The sequence below is a fragment of the Vitis riparia genome, chromosome 4 (assembly GCF_004353265.1).
Source record: "Vitis riparia cultivar Riparia Gloire de Montpellier isolate 1030 chromosome 4, EGFV_Vit.rip_1.0, whole genome shotgun sequence".
NCBI lineage: Eukaryota > Viridiplantae > Streptophyta > Magnoliopsida > Vitales > Vitaceae > Vitis > Vitis riparia.
In genome coordinates, this window is record NC_048434.1 from 20,082,558 (window position 1) to 20,099,728 (window position 17,171).

At 38.1% G+C, this 17,171-nt stretch overlaps 1 protein-coding gene across 1 annotated transcript; it reads right to left on the reverse strand.

The window, feature by feature from the left end:
• Positions 1–105: 105 nt before the first annotated feature.
• Positions 106–16,703, reverse strand: LOC117912620 (zinc finger CCCH domain-containing protein 44). Its single transcript, XM_034827288.1, is given in 12 exon segments — positions 106–2,059; positions 2,062–2,981; positions 3,065–3,219; positions 4,653–4,723; positions 4,941–4,991; positions 5,087–5,146; positions 6,162–6,289; positions 6,389–7,159; positions 7,162–7,312; positions 10,595–10,782; positions 15,858–15,937; positions 16,067–16,703. Coding segments are annotated over 12 exon segments (4,563 nt in total). The 5' UTR covers positions 16,465–16,703; the 3' UTR covers positions 106–469.
• Between the last annotated feature and the right edge of the window lie 468 nt (positions 16,704–17,171).

Here is a 17,171-nt window from a genome sequence, read left to right on the forward strand (position 1 = left end):
TAACTCCAAACGGGCTAATTGAGATCTAAGTTCTAACTTCTGGCAGATGGATACGCCACACTGGAATACAGCGCCTAAGTTTGAAAGATAACTTGACAACATGACTCATGGAGGCATTCCAAGGATCATTATATTCAATTTTACATAAGATTTAAAAGTACAATCCATCCACTTGATTGGTATCAATTACAAAAAATGGGCTATGAGTTAACAAAAATAAGGCATTAAGTCCAGGGCAATTCCCTTGTATGCACATTACAAGGAGGGGGATATGATTCAATCCCCCATATAATTCCGGGACCGATAAGCTGTCCAAGAAATAAAAGCATGTTTTATGCCGCTACATTAAAAGGTTTTTTTTTGTTTTTTTTTTTGGTCAAATTTTAGCATCAGCAACTGGTAGATCAAACCTCCATGAGGATGACACAACAGATAATAATGTGCACTCGGTTTCTGTGGAAGCCAGCAATCATGGATGCAGATAATCACATGATGCTCCCTTCTTGCAGTGCCCGCTCTCGAAAAATTTACAGACTCGCTGCCCTTTGGGAGGATTCCTGGAAGAAAATCCTCCACCTCCGGCTCCACCAAATGTTGACTGCCTGTTCAATGAAGTTCTACCCCTATCAAAACCTGAATCCCCAACCTGAAAAACCCGGTCTCTGGGACCAGAAAATCTCCCCCCACTGTATTTAGATTGTCCTCCCCACACAGCGAGGTTCCCAGTGGAAGTGCCCCAATTCACGTTTGCATTTCCTTGTGCCATTCCCTGACTGCTTTCCCAACCCACTTCTATATTCCCTTGAGTTGGTCCTCCCCACTCCAAATTTGAATTCCCCTGCACTGCTCTCCAACCAGTATCTGTAGTTTCTGACACTGCTCTCCCATCATTATCCGTGGCAGCCACGTTCCAACTTGCCATGGATGGCGCAGGAGGCTGGACATCTGAACCAGCTTCCCATTGGTTAACTGAAACGTCAGCGGATGGTGCAGGAGGCTGGATATCTGAACCTGCCTCCCATTGGTTGACAGAACCATCACTGGGCTTCTTTTCCACCTCCACCTTATCATTAGAAGAGGAATGCCCCACAGACTTCTTATCAGGATCAAGAACATCAGTATGAGATGCCCCACAAGGTTCAGCACTCATAGTCGATTGAGAAGTTAATTGGAAATCGCCAGTGGAGCTCAAAGCATCATTTTTCGCTGGATCAGGTGTTGGGCTCAATCCCTCAACAGAATTAAAACAATCATTTTTAGAACCCTGGGTCAATTCCCCACTGCATTTCATAACTGAAGTAGGGGAAGGCAGGCCATCAAGGGACTCCATTGCTTCAACTTCAGCCAAGAGATCTGAAACTGATGCCTCAGTTACAGAGCTAAACTCAGTGGGCCCAGTATCAATTGGCTGCCAACTAGATGCATTAGGTGTTGGATAGGGTGGAGAAGAATGAGTCAGCTGGACACTTTCTGAAGTAGGAGTAGCAGCATGATCAGAGGCTACTTCAGTCGGTTTCAGTGAAGAAACAGATGCTAGAGTGGAGTCCCATTCCTCAACAGATGGTTTCATTGGAGTAGGGGAAGAATATCCTCCCCAATCACTAGCTACTTCAGGAAGTTTTGTGCCACCGCCCACTAGACTGGAAGCAGTGCTCCAGCTAGGACCTGAATCTTGAACAGGAACATCTGATGATACGGACTGTTTGCTTTCAGCAGCCTGACCTTTCCAGTCCCCATCACTTGGCTTTGGTGTGGGACTGGGTAGATTTGGGAAGTTTATGTCATGATCCTGCTCCAATGTTTTAGATAATTTAGCCACAGATACAACATCAAAATTGGAATCCCAGCCACTCGAAGAACTGATTATGGACAGAGGTCTGCAGTTTTCTTTGGGAGATTGACCTGAATGTCCACTGTTAACTTGAACAACTGCTGTTCTGTGTGAATTCAAGTTTCCATGATTCTGATCAGGGTCCCATCTTTCACACCATGACCTTCTCTTCCTTGATGCAACCCAGTTCCAAATGACTTCCCAGAAAATGTGGACGAGGAAAGTGAACTATAGACCTGGGGCTGATCAGACCAAGAACTGTTGCCTTTCAATGAGTCCCAACCCTGAGAAAAACTTCCAATTTCTACCTCCTTGGAATTCATGATATCTGCAGGTGTACTCCAACTAGAAGAACAGGAACCCCACCCATCTCTCTTCACAAGTTCATTGTTACCATTAGAAATGGTTGCATCATTTGAATTACCGGGCCCCTCATTTAGTTTATTCCCTATCCAAGTAGCATTCATACTACCATTCAACCCACCATCCCAGTTATTTTCTCTATCCTTTGAGACAACTCTAACTTGCTGAGACTGTAAAAGGCTGTTATTCTGCAGAGGTGGCTCTTTATGGTACTGCGGATTCATTGCATCAGTCAAAAGTATAGAGTCGTCTTGCTTTTCATTCATCCTCCATATTCTCAGATGAGGTGGGAAGTATCCATTTGCACTCCACTTCCGCAGCTGCACCATGCAAAATGGTCCTTGAATTTTCCCCGCTGGATCCTGGTAGTGCCATATTTTGTCATTCTCATTATTAGCAGATAGTACTGTCCCTGTAGAAAGAGTGGTGGTGGAAGTTTCTGATGCAACCCCAGAAGACAATCCAGATCTCACCACAGCTTGATTAGTACAACCACCAGTTACTGAACCAGTAGGATCAACCTGGTTTCTTGGTTTCTCCCAACAGTTGGACCCATATGCATCTCCTCCCTGATTCTGTGAGGATTCATTCTCTCTCTCATGAGCCTTAGCAGCACCTTCTTCTTTCTCAGGGAGAAATGTTGTACACTTGTTTCTGCCTCTTTCATTAGCAGTGACGAAATTTTTAAGTGCCCTGCTCCCCATATCATTTGGAATATCACCTCCTCTTCTTGGAGAGAATGGCTCTCTTCCCTTTTTACTAAGGCCAGAAAATCTAGGTAAAACATCTGCATTTATCAATCGAAAAGTTCACACTGTGAAAAAAACTTCAAAAAGAAAATATAACAAAAAGAAGGGCAATGAAAGGAACCTTGTTTCTTATCGTCTGATTCTCCAGCATCTTCATCAGACATATAACTTGGATCCATATTTGGATCAGCATGTACTTCTGGAGTTTCACGAAACCTTCGCTGACGTTCCTCAGGTGTGTTCAGAAGTTGTAATTTCTCTACACATTCTCTAAGCGTGCAACATGGTCAAGGAATACCTGATATAAAATTACACCTAGTGCTCTGTTTGACTACCACAAAGATGAGAAGAAAATAAACAAGACCCAGAAAACTGGGGTTGGAGATGCTGTAGTAACATTCCAAGTTTCCTTCCATTCTTTTACACTCCTTGGTCATCAAATGGAGCATAAAAGGAAGAAAATTCAGTAAGGCATCTCCAATGCCACACATGCTTTACAATAAAGAAACAAAAGTCCATAAAATAAACACATTGCCTAATAATTGAGATTCTTTTTTAAACTTAATTAATAAATACCAATAGTAAATAATAAAAAGAATAGAACCAGGTTCATAAGGGATGATGGAAAGGGAGTTAGCATGCCTTGCGGTGTGGTGATTCTATTTTAAGTGCCTAGTTGTCATCTTTGTTTTTCATCGGTTGCTGCTAAAGATGCTTGGGTGCTTATGTATGGAAGAAGGTCGGTGGTGTTGCTTTGTTGGACGTTGAAACCCTAGTTGCTTAATGAATTTTCACAATTGGGAGTTGCAAAGCATAAATCATTTCTTAAGTTGATTCAGAAATGGTGGTTCACAGGGATTTTGAGGATAAAGCTGGCAGCCAAGGATGGTATGTTTTCTGTTAAATCTTCTTATGCCTTAGTGGAGTCAGTTTTTGGAGGTCCTTTTCTAACCAAAGAAAAATCAGTTTCGCAAGCTTTAATGGGCCTTTTTTGCATGGGAGGTTACTTGGATAAGAATTCTGATGTAAATTAGCAAACAGAAGAGGATGGGTTTTAACCAGCTTTTGTTACCTGTGCAATAATGAGGAGTTGGCTTGATGAATCTTGCTTCAATGTGGTGTAACTAGGAGTTTAGGCCATCTATTATCCTCACAATTCAGTTTTTATCTGGTACCTCCTCGGTCAATAAACAAGGTGTACTTAGGCAGCATGGGAGTTTGTAACTAAGAAGCGAAGAAAGGTTTGGAGGATGGCCCTGTTCTGTTTGTAGTAGACCATATGGCTACAGAGAAAAGGACTTTCAAAAGCTTGGAGAAGTCATTTTCAATCACTGAAGGCATCTATCTAGTCCCTTCGTTTCTTTGGTCCCCCCTTTCTGATTGGTGTTTATTAATAATATTTGTCACTCAAATGAATTAACATGAGTTGATCTTTGACCTAAAGACATTAAACAAAAAATCCATGGTGTCATTTGTGTAAAGCACCCTGAGTTCAGCAAGATGTAAATGAAAAACTCAAATGCCTACCATGGATTTTAAGGTCATATAATATTAGCTTGTTTTGCACAACCTCCATCTTCATCCCTTCTAACCAGTCTTAGCCCTTATTATCATAGAGCATTGTTAAATCAGAGTAAAATAATATCCTAAATGAAGAAAAAATTTGCATGCAAGATATTAAAAGAAAAGCACCAGAGAACAAAGGATATTCCTTTCTGTGCCCCTTTTCACTCGCTCGATCACGTAGATGATTAAGCCGCAATATCTCCGTTTCAAGCCACTAACATCAGAGAAATGGCAACATCAACAGCAGCAGAGCAAGTTTTCAGAAATTAACTACAGAGTTTCTATAGAAATGACAACAACAAGTTGTAGGGTACATAAAAGAGCACAAAGATTGAATCAAAATAGAACACACAGAATAGGACCAACCTCCTCACAAAGTAAAGACAAACTAGCATGATTTATGCATTATAATTAACATGTAAAGAACTTACATCATTCACTCTAACTGCCTGAAGTGCCATTGCTTTCTCCTGAATCTCACCCTACAACAAGGTATGGATCATTTTAGAATAAGCTGCCACAAATGTTTAGGCCAAATCATACAAACTGAACTTAACATGTACTGATGCATGCTTACAACAGTCAACCGGTTAACAAGTCCACACTTTATGCTCTGGCGCAAGCGTCTGCATTCATCCTGAAAACATAATCAACACAGCAAACAGTTTCTTACAAAAAATATCCAATATTTTTATTATTTTGAGCACTCAAAAAAAAAAATGACCAAGTCATGGATGCTCCATTCAACATTTGTTTTGTCATTATTTTGAATAGATGTCAAACAAAGTGATCAAGGAAGATATGCATATGATTTCTAGCTGGGCATTCAAGATTGCAATTATGATGTATTTGCCAACAATAATCAAAATGATGATTTTAGCCAAATATGAAGCAGTAACTAGGATTGAAAAAGTTATTTGGATTTTCCAGCTATGCTATATTAAGAATTTTGTAGAACCTTCCAAATCCTTGAGTTTCCCATATTGTACTCTGAAAAATTAACCCTTTTGCTAGCATGTATGAGTAAATCTATATTGCATCATTTGAATTTAAGTCTATCTCAAATAACAGATTTAAGAATAAAAGTTGATGCCAGTCCAACTCAATAAGAAAAAACATGCACCTTTTAGCTTCAGAAGTGGAAAATAACAAAAAATATTAGATCTTTTCCCCTGTGGTTGGGAAAAAAATTATGTATCTAGGAAAATCAGATAGCAAACTAAGATCCATGCAAAAACTTGAAGTGGAATAAAAAAGAAGATTGTAATCAGCAAGAAAAGAGAGAGAGAGAGAGAGCAAGAAACATTTGAACGACCCCACATTCAGAAGAAACTTTGTCCAGTTGACATGATTTTCGATAAAGTAAATTGCAACTTGCAATTCCTCATGGTGCACTTCAACAGGTAGAAACCCTTCTCCTAGAAATATGTGAAGCAAACAAGAATAATATATCCTTTTTTTCTTTTGTTTTCTCTATTTTTCCTTTCTGGGTTTTGGGGCTGAGGAGGGATGTAAATGACAGAATAAATAAAAGATTAGAAGTTGATAATACTTCATTTTGTTTCACAAAAGTTGATATGTTTGTTCTATGTATATGGCTGCTCCCTCACATGTGCATATGCATGTGGAGAAAGCATTGCGTACAATCTCACCTCAGAGAACTCCTGGTTTGAAATTGAATCAATTGATATGATCTCTTTCTTGTTCAAATTTAATATCTCAAGCATGACATCTGCTGTCCTTTTTCCAATTTTGTATGGTACATCCACCTTGCTTGTACCTGCGCGCATAATTGTCAACAATTTTACAATTTTGCATAATTTATGTTATAATTGACATGTTAGAAATAATCCAGGATGCTGCTTATAATAATAAATACCTACAACTTGGACAAGCCTATACATATCTTGCTTTTGATCGCTACCAGAAATTCTTATTCGTACAATTGAACCAACAACCTTGGCTTGAAATGTCTCAACATCTTCAATTAGATTTTCCATCAAAATACGCCGCAAGTAAATCAAGTTAATGTTGTGAACATCAATGGCTGCATATTCATCTAGATTAGTCTGTGGTCCTCTCTCATCACCCTTTTTACGTGTTTTACGTTTCTTATCTTTAATCATCGTTAGTTGGTAGTCATTGTTTTCATCAGCATCAACCTGGCTAGCTAGAGTATCAACAACACCCCCACGCATGATATCATCTGCCCGAGAATGCTCTTTTATAAGAAAATGAGATTCGAGAAGCTTTAGCATTTCAAAATGACCCACACGTGCTTTCCCAAATAGGTTTCTAAGCCTCGCGTCACAAATGATTTGACTTTTCCGGCGAGGATCACGAAGGTTGTTTCTCTTTATGTACTCCAGCAAAAGAGCCTGGACATCAAACTGAGATAGAACAGATGTATCACCATTTTTCATGTGCCCAACCAACTCCAAGAGCTCTTTTGATGCCCATTCTGTGCCTTCAGGCAAACATGTCCTCTTGGAATCATCTGATCTTCCCACATTTAGAGAGTTGTCCTTGTTGAGGAACTTTGGCTGTTTCTTGGTTTTCCTTCTTTTAGAAGTATTTGCTTCCTGATGTCCGGAAGAGCCGTCTGAACTAGAACCCTTGTCATCATTAGCATCATAAAGTTCATCTGAAGATTCCCTTTACGAGCCATAAGACCAGCTCCCTTCCAGGGATTTTTAGCACGAGTGAGCTCCTCTAAAGTCAAAGATAGCTTCCCTTTCAAGTAAATCCAGTACACCTTGAAAAGATACTCCCAGCTACTTTTGTCATCAAAATCTACTTGAGCCTGCACAAGTCACATGGAAAAAAGGACAAAAATAAAACAGGCAGCATGGAGTAGCCAACAAACTGCAAACTGGTCAAGGTAAAAGAGTTTCCTAGCAAGCTAAAAAGACATAACCAAACACCTCTATGATATTGCCCAAGCATCAAAATAGGACCTACAAAGATAGTGTTTCAAAATTACCATAAAATAAATCATCATGGTTAGTTTTCCCAACTGAAAACTCTAGTAATATAATAATCTATTGTTTACCATTTTGGACCCATTTAGATGCAGCTATACCTTCTAGTTAAAAAAGAAATTGTTCTTTAAGATAGATAGACATATATATATATATAACCCTCCCTTGTAAGTACTCATGCAAAAATATTCTCCAATCCTTACTACAAATAGCTTTTAAGTCTCAAGTCATTTTTACTTGAAATCACTTTAAATTTTAATCAAACATGTCATAAAGAAATTTAATAGTTAGAAAGAGCTTTTACACAATCAAATACAATGTCAAATGAGACCTAATTATAAATGATGCAAAAGTCATCTCTTACCAAATAATGCATTGTTTAGCCAAAAAAGACATTGGTCAAGGTAAAATAATCTAGTGCAACTTAGAAATATGAGTCCATCACCCACACTTTCGTTATAATCTATAATACACAAAATCTTCAACTTTACCACACATACCTGTGTCAACACAACCTAATATGGGTGTGTGTGTGTAGGATCCTTGTTAGTTACTTTATTTTAGTGCAGATATGATTGCTTGATTTTAATTGATTTTTTTTTTCTATTTTTGACTTTCTTAGCATAGTTATATTGAAGAGAGAGAAAGCTTGCTGAAAAGCAAACTTTTATAAAAACATTTAAAGATGAAAGAGAAAAAATAAGAATAAAAGAGGAGAGGGGGGATTTCATTACGGATATCTTTGCTTTTGATTGATTTTAATTAATTTATCTTCTTCTTTCCTTTTCTTATCTCGTGTCCATGGGTGTTAAAAGTGCACCCAGGCCTAAGGTGCACTAATTGTAGCGCCTCACTAGTTAAGGATTGCATCTTGTTGAAAAAGCATGTCTCATTTTTGTTTCTTTTTTTGAATTCATGGGAAAACTACATTGTCATGACCTTGTTTTCTAAATTAAAGGGGCCAAAATACTATTTATATTAGAAAAAACTTACGGAATAATGGTTGTCCTATGACATTATGCTAAAAAATGTTAGCACCCAATAACTTCTTATGTTTTCCTAAGGTTCCTAACCTTTGTTTTTTTTGGATGGGTCAATAAGCAAATAAATTAAAAGCGCAGAGAAAGGCACACCAAGTACACACAAGCAAAAGAAGAAAACAACAAACCACAACCCAAGCCAAAGGGCTCCCAAACAACAAAACCAAACCCTAACAAGCTAAGGAGTACAAGACTAACAAAACCAAGTCACTGCCTGGCTCCCAACCCCACAATTCCAAGAAAAACAAGGAATCCACCCACTGTGAAAGCCTAACGCACCAAGAAGAGACTGAAAACCACCTTTTCCTCTCCACCTCCCATCCCCACCCAAAGCCCCATCATAGGCACTCAGAAACCAAATCCAACCCATACTTCCTACTTCATCTTCATTTGCTGCTTGAGAGGTTGTAATTAACAGAGCAATCCAACTTTCGAAGTTCCCTTTCAAACCAAGAAGCATGTGAAGGCCTCCTCTTACCTCTCAATCCCACCACTCTCTGACCCTTTCGAGCTTCCAACTTTCTCAAAAGGGAGTCAACTTCTTTATCAAAGCCTTCCATAGGCAAACCTAAGTACTTGCTAAAGGAGACAAAGTTCTTGTAAGAATCAACAAAGTTCTCCTCTGACTCCACATCCTTCCCACCCACATCTTCACCGCACCCAACCCAGTCTGCACTCACAGAGTCTCTGGTAAAACCAGAGACAAACCCGCACTAGAAGACAAAAGCAAAGGCCTGCCACACTTATCCTTTCTTTCAATCTGGAAATCCTCAATCTACTCCCTCCATTGGATGATATCCCTTGCCAAAATATCCTTTCCTGTGGTTCCGAACTTTCTAACACAATTTAAATTCCCAATATTGATAGTTGATTCAGCAGGCATCAATCTCAACATCTCAAGCTGGTATCAGGTGATAAGCAAAATATACTAATTAAAACCCATAAAAAATTTAAAAAAAAAACAAAAATTCTCTAGAAATATAATTTCAATTACATGAACGCAACAAACTAATGAAAAAACATGTATCACATAGTACATTATTTAGATAGGTGTAAAAGCACAAGCCCAAATTGGTTTGTAATATATTAAGAATTGAAAACTTTTAAACTATTACAATAGCCATTTTTACATCCAATAACAATTCTTGATAATTGATATATCAAAACATACGGAATTGTAGCTTTCTATATAAGAATTATTTTTTATTTATAATAATAAAATTTTAAAATAATAAAAAGAAATATGATCAATAACAAGTCAATAATTGTTAAAAAATGAGTCATTTTAATTTCTTGCTCCTAATCATGGATTGATGCATTTTTTTAATTCATGTGCAGAAATATGCAGAGATGATTTTTTGTTTTCCAACCATTTTCATCAAAATTGATTCATGGCAGTTTGACTCCAAGTGAAGTTGTGATCAATGTCTGAATAGTCAAAAAAATGAATTTTTTTTCATACATTTATTTCTAAAATTTCTCATTGTATAATTAAATTATATACTACCGCATTAGTTTTTTGTTGGACACTTTGAGCAAATGCTAGAAAACTTTATTTTTTTGTTACATGAATAGGAATCTTGAATATAGTTAGTGATATTGTATGGATATTAAACGTCCAAATCTACAATATTTTATAAGATTATACCTATGCCCTAAGTTGCATTTCAGTTTGCTTGTGCACACACCTTGGGTCGCACCTTGCCCCTAAGCCATAAAAGACCTTTGCACCTTTTCAAAATTATGCCTCAGCCTCTTCAACCTTAGGATTTTTTAAAACACACAACCAATACATGTAGATGGTTCCAACATTTTATCACCCACCATCCAATGCCTTTATTAATGAATCAATTAATGAAACACATGTTACCAAAATCAAGGACACAGCCATGAGAATATGACCAGGATTAAACACTGGAACAAGGCTGAGAGCAAAACAAATTCAGGAGTTCTCTAGGCTAAGAGGGGTCATAATAAAGGATATAAGTCCCATTCAAACATACAAAAAGCAATAAGTGTGCATATGCGTGAGTATGACATTCCAAAATACAGAATTAAGCATACCATTTCCTTGTTCCCTCGCTCATTATCTTCAACCAGCAAAACAGTTCTCATGCATGTCGTGCAAAATCCCTTGTTCCCTCTTACACACAATATATCAGCATCTTTAATGCATCCCTTGCACAAGGAATATGTACAAGTATAGCACATATAGTAGGCAGCCTTCTCACAGTTGCTACATATATGCCAACCTGAAATGTACAACAATCATGATGCCAGGAAATTAATAAATCATGTCCACGTCTTAACAATAATGTTTCCAAACAAGAAAGAGTAAGATGATAAAGGACAAAAATGACAATTGACACTCACATAAAGAAACATTAATGAGGATAGTTAGCAAAATACGTTACTCCACATACATAAGCATTACATGACAACAAAAACTAACCCATGCACCACTTAAAATGAAATGATTACATTTCCTTCACTGTGCCAAGTCAAGGAGTTTTTTTTTTTTTTTTTTGATAGGTAAGAAAAGATCTATTAAGAAGAGGCACCAAAAGAGCAACTCGAGGTATACAATACCTATCCACCCACCGCCAAACAGGCCAAAAAAGTTCAAATAAACAAGCACCCAGCTAGGTCAAAAAACAACCTTAGCTAGAGCCCAACCAAACAATAAAATTGACTATAGTTAGAAGGCAATCAGCTATAAACAACTTGGCCTCTAACCAAAGGGAAAAAACAAAAAGTTATTTGAGTCTCTGGACTGACAGCACATCATCATTAAAGGTCAAGCTATTTCTCACTTTCCAAACCGTCCAAAATATGTAAAGAGGAGCTACTCTCCACACCTTTATGCACTTTTTGCCCACAAATGAACCATGTCAACTAAGGAGAGTCTCTCTAATTGGAAGGCTGCTCTATGACACCCCAAACAAAGTAAATAGCAGATCCCATAAGACCCTAGTTTTTGTACAATGAAGAAGAAGATGGTCTATAGTCTCTTCCTTCTCATGTCACAAACAACATCTATTTGCCAAGGCCCACCCTCTTTTTTGAATTAAATCCAAGGTTAAAGTTTTGCCCCATGTAGCCTCCCAAGCAAAGAAGCTAATCTTAGGCTGCACCCACATGCTCCAAATGCAACTTGAAGGAAAAAGAGAAGGGTTGTCCGTTGTCCGGCTCAAGAGCATAGTAGAGGGATTTGACCAAGAACTTTCCGCTCTTTGTTTCGGTTCAAAATACCATGTCTTCCACATCTCCGGACACTCTCTTCCCATGCAGCCACTCCAAGAAGCTTTCCGCCTCCTCCACCTCCCAATCATTAAAGGCTCTTGAGAAACAAGGGTTTCATCCCGCCCAACCCCACTCAGCCAAAGGGTCCCAATATCCACCACCCACGCTTCCTTATCATCAATTAAAGCAAACAAGGAAGGGAAGGATACACACAACAAAGAATCCCCACACCACCTTCCTTATCAAGGAGTTTATTGCAGCTATTTTCTTTGTTTGGCTTATCTTGGGTGATATCCTCCAAGATCAAAGAGACTCTTTTAGGTTAGCATGACCCTTTTGTGGAATAAAAAAGGAAAAAAAAATGTTGTGGAGAGTTGCTCCCTTATACATTTTTTGAACAATATGAAAGGAAAAAAATCAAAAATCATTTGAAAATGAAGAGCATTCAAACCAAAGGCTGAAAAGCACATAATCTTTTCTTTTGGGTTAAGTTGTATATCGATGAAGACTCAATGTCTTTAATTGATTTTGTTGATTGGTTGAGCTGGCAAGAAGTTTATGGAACTTACCGTTTTCCCTTTTTGGGGTGTCATAGGTTCTCCCATATTCAGTAAGAGAGGCGTTATTGGGGTGGCTTGAGTCTTGTGTGGGAAAGAAGAGGAAGAAAGTGTGGCTTTCAACTCCCTTGTGTCTTTTTTGGATAGTTTGGAAGGAAAAAAACAATAGGGCTTTTGAAAATGAGGGTCATTCGGTTCAAGGGTGTAAATTTTTTTTCCTTTGTAACCTTTGGGTGTGGGTCAAGGGGTTTTTAGACTCTAGCCTCCCTTCCTATGTGGATTTTCTAGATTGGTTAGGCTTTGTTCAAGGGGTTCTTTAACCTCTTTTGTATACCACCTATATACTTTGGGGCGCTTCCTTGATGTGCCTTTTTTCCTTTTATTAATATACTATTATTTATTCATCAAAAAAAAAAGTTATCATAGAGGTAAGGAGTGTAGTTTTTTTTTTTATATTCCCTCTTTTTAAGCTTTGCCTTTTGGTGACCACTGAACACGTCCTGTGTACCTTGGTGCACTATTTTTGTTGGTGCCTATTATATAATACACTCACTTTATTTGCCTATCAAAAAATAATGAAATGAAAGCCATAACCCATAACATATTCATAAAAATGCAAGCAAAACTCATATAAGCATGGACTATGATGCTTACATCCTGATTGAAGTTGTATCTCTTTAGGAAATACCCACAACCCGATCCAAACACACACAGACAAATGCATGCAAACATTACATTCTAAATGAGAAAATAATTTAAAAGAGTGATTAAACAACTCTTAATCCTTAGCATTTTACAGAAGATTACAGCACTAGGACCACAAAGAAATTTAGTCAAGTCAAGTTTTGAGATGTCCGGGCTCAGTTTAACCCAACTACATAATATTCAAATTCAAACTCAACTCAAGCAAGCATGTTCCAGCTCAGGAACTCAGATATCAAAAGAGTTCGACAACTATAGAAATGGTCACAGTTTGGCTCAAAACAGCTTCGCCCCTTCCCGCCTGGCCTGGTGGATGTAAATAAGAAACGAAGAAAAAATAGCTGACTTAGAGGAGGATCTAAGTTGAATTTCACGCTTTCTTCACCTATTAAATTAAAAACTTGCCACCTCAGCCAAATCAAATAAGAAACCAATTGAATCTATCCATGGTCAAATCTCTCAAACCCTAGAACTGATTACCTTTGTTCTTCCCATGTTCAAATCTATCCAAACCCAACTCTCCTCCCATGTCTTAAACCCAACACATTAATGAAACTTCCTTCACCAGAGGGGAAGATTCTCAAAAGGTCAGTCCTACTTTCAGAACTTCAGGACCCTAGAGTAGAATTTCCTCAAAGCTATTTAAACTACAAAGGGAAAGAAGAAGATGACCTTTGTTTGGAAGAGTCATTCCCAACATCATTCTCTATAGCCACTTCTAAAGATTCCTGGATAGCGAAGGTGTCGAAGCAATTAGGAGAGGGAGGTCAATGGAGTCTCCGCTTCTCAAGATAACTCCATAATTGGGAACTATAAGACATGGTAGCTTTTTTGCAGAGATTACAAACAAGCTTTGCAGAAATGATGAAGATGATAGAATGAGTTCGAAGGTATTCAAAGATGGAAAGTTCTCAGTTAAATTTCTTTACTCCTCCCTAGCCCGAGTGGCTAGGAGGGAACCCTTTCCCACAAGTACAATATGAAATCGTTGAGCTCCTACAAAATTAGGTTTTTTTGCTTGCGAAGTTACATGAGGAAGGTTTTGACAAGCAATTGATTCAAAAATTGAGGATCAATAATGCCGAATAGATGTTTTATGTACAAAATGATAAGGAATCAGCCATCACTTGCTCTTTCATTATCCCAAAGCAAGCGTTCTTTGGAAACTCACTTTTTCTCTATTTGGAGTAGCTTCGGTGCTGCATTGTACCATGAGAGGAACCCTTCTCAACTAGCACAAATCTTTTGCAAGCAAAAAAACAGAAAAAAGGCTTGAAGGGTCACCCCTTTGTTCTTGTTTTGGACTCTATGGAAGAAAAAAAAATATCAAACCATTTGAAGACATTGAACAATCAGACCAAGCAATCAAATCTATTTCCATGAGTACCTTTTTAGAATGGGGTCAAAGTGCACATAGTTGATCATTCACTAACCATGTTAGACTTTGTTGAATGGCTTAGCTCCAAGTAAGGAGAGGAGCTTGTTTTTAATTTTTTCTCTCTTTTTTTACTCGCCTTTTGGTACTTATCGCATACATCGTGTGTACCTTGATGCACCTTTCACTTACTGTTATTATATAATCTCTTTTGCCTATCAAAAAAAAACTAATAATAATAATAATTATGATGAAGAAATTCACCATATGCCCAGGAATTGCATAATATAAATGGCAAACTTGAGACAAAAAAAAAAAGAGGTTGGCTTTTAAGTTAACCTTGTGTTTGTTTCAGTGGAACCTTCATACTAAGGCCTTTTAAAAGAGCTAATTGCTCAAAAAAAGAATTTAATATGGAAGTTAATAAAATGTCAATTCTAATAGAAGCACTATTTTGACTTATAGGGAAAATTATTTCATATTTAATGACATTTTCACAATACCAAATATTACCTTTCGAAAAATTATAGTTTTAGCATAAATTAGAAAGCTATCCAAAACAGCTCCAAACTTTATATAATTCATACAGTCATCAAGCTCATTAGGAAGATGAGCTCAGATTAAGAGGCTCAAGCTTGGCTTGTTTTACAAATTGATGGGTTTGACCAAGCTCATTACTAAGTTCAGACCAAGTCGTTTGCAAACATCCTGGTTCATTTATAGCCCTACACTTACTTCCAAGTAAATCCCATTTTTAATAGGCTCCTTGAGAAGAAATCCCTTAAATGCCTTGATGATTTTGCAAGGAAACTTGGAAATGCATTCGGAAAGGACAAATAAGTGGAATAATATGCATATGCTACCAGATGCTACAATTAAGTGAATCTGAAATACAAGAAACGGTATAAATCCAAATACTTGAGTGGTTGGAACTCTCCAGCACAACCATTGCAATTGTGTGGAACTCAAAGTTAGCACATAACATGGGCCAACAAATTTAGAAGAGAGCTCATAAAATTTGGAACAAACACATTATAATGAGTTTGGATTTGAACTTTTGTCAATAGGACCCACACATGGTACCCAATGAGAGTAGATGAAGCAAGAGTTACAGTTTGGACCAAAAACTGGTAATCCAAGGAAGCCTTGTGGCAAGGAGTCCTCTTAATAGGCTTTTCCATTGTGATATGGATGACAACCATCAGAATAGTCATTGTATTTCGTATGTGGAAATTATGTGGATATTTAACGATAGAACTTACTGCCCTATCCTGAGCTCTCCGCATTTACAACTACTAAGTCAAAAACCCATCAATCACAAAAACCTCAGGGCAAATACTATGGAAAGTGAATATGCAACAAAATTTTAATTATTAAAAATTAAAATTAATATAATTCAAACAAACACAATAAATATAGTGAATCTACAGTTTAATAAACCACAACGTACCACAATTCCATTTCGCCCTTGATCGAAAGAATGACTCGTCCCGCTTAATACAAGCCGCATGGTATGCCTTAGGGCAGCCTCTAACATATAAAAAACGCAAAAAAGAGTGGAAATGAATGAACACCAACAGAAAAAAGCACAATAAAGCGAGCACGCAAAGTAAACCCTAATAGGCACGAACTCTCCACAATTGGGATGGCATCACTCACCGGCGGTCACAGAGCACGAGATCACCGCCATCGAAGCATATGAAACAGACGTCCTCCTCGTCCTTCTTCTTCTTAGGCGGCGGCGGTTTCGCCTGACCCCTGGGCGGCCGACCTCGCTTTCGCTTCCCGGCGTTCTTATCCGTAACTTTCACCTCCGTCAGCGTCTCCGACTCCGCCACAGGATCATCTTGTTTCACATCCATTTCAGCATGACCAGCGACAACCGTCGGCGCTCCAACGAGCTGAGAATCGTCCAATTCATGAGCTGGTTCGCATTGGTTGAAGCACAAAAGCGCTTGCGTCTGTTGTAAACTGTTGAAGCTAGGGTTCTCCTGTTGCAGGTGAGGTCTGTAGAGAGCCGAAACTGGTAGCTCCTGTTGCTTTGCTCCTCCTTCCATGGCGAATTGGGGAGACCGTATTTAATCGAAAACGCTGAGCAGAAACCCTAGATTTGGGAAATCGATTGGAGTACGTGGTTTCAGGATCATGGCGACGACGTCGTTTAGGGAGGGTGTATCAGATTAGATGAAGTCCAGTCCAGGACGACATCGAAGGACGGCCCCGTTTGGTAAGGCTCTGAGGGTTTGCGGAGGTTTGCGGAGTGGAGCGTCAAACCCGGCTCTACCTCTTGGATTCTCGAATTCCAAGTGCCACGTGATTATCATTTTAGCAGAGTGGGTACTGGGCACCAGATTGGAGGTGGGTCCACTTGGAACATTTGGTCAGTGATAGAAAGGCGCGTTTCCAGTGATTAATAAGCTTTCTCAATAAACTTTTTGATTCTAAAAAGCTAAACCTTCCCCCGCCCCGGTCAATTTGTATTTGCCTAACCCTTTCATACCAATAATCTTTTTATTTTATTATACAAATGCTTTTTGGTATTTCACTTTTCCCCCTTCTTTTAAAAATAAAAATAAATAAATAAAAATACTTTATTAAAGCCCAAAATTCAGAAGGTGCACTTTCCATTCAAGCATATCTAAATATTTAACTGTATTCATCATTCAGAGTATATCGTTTTGGGTCAATGAACTTCAATTTTATCCATATTTTGTTTTTAGTGGTTTATTTTGTGAAACCTCCACCATATTAATTATTTGAAAAA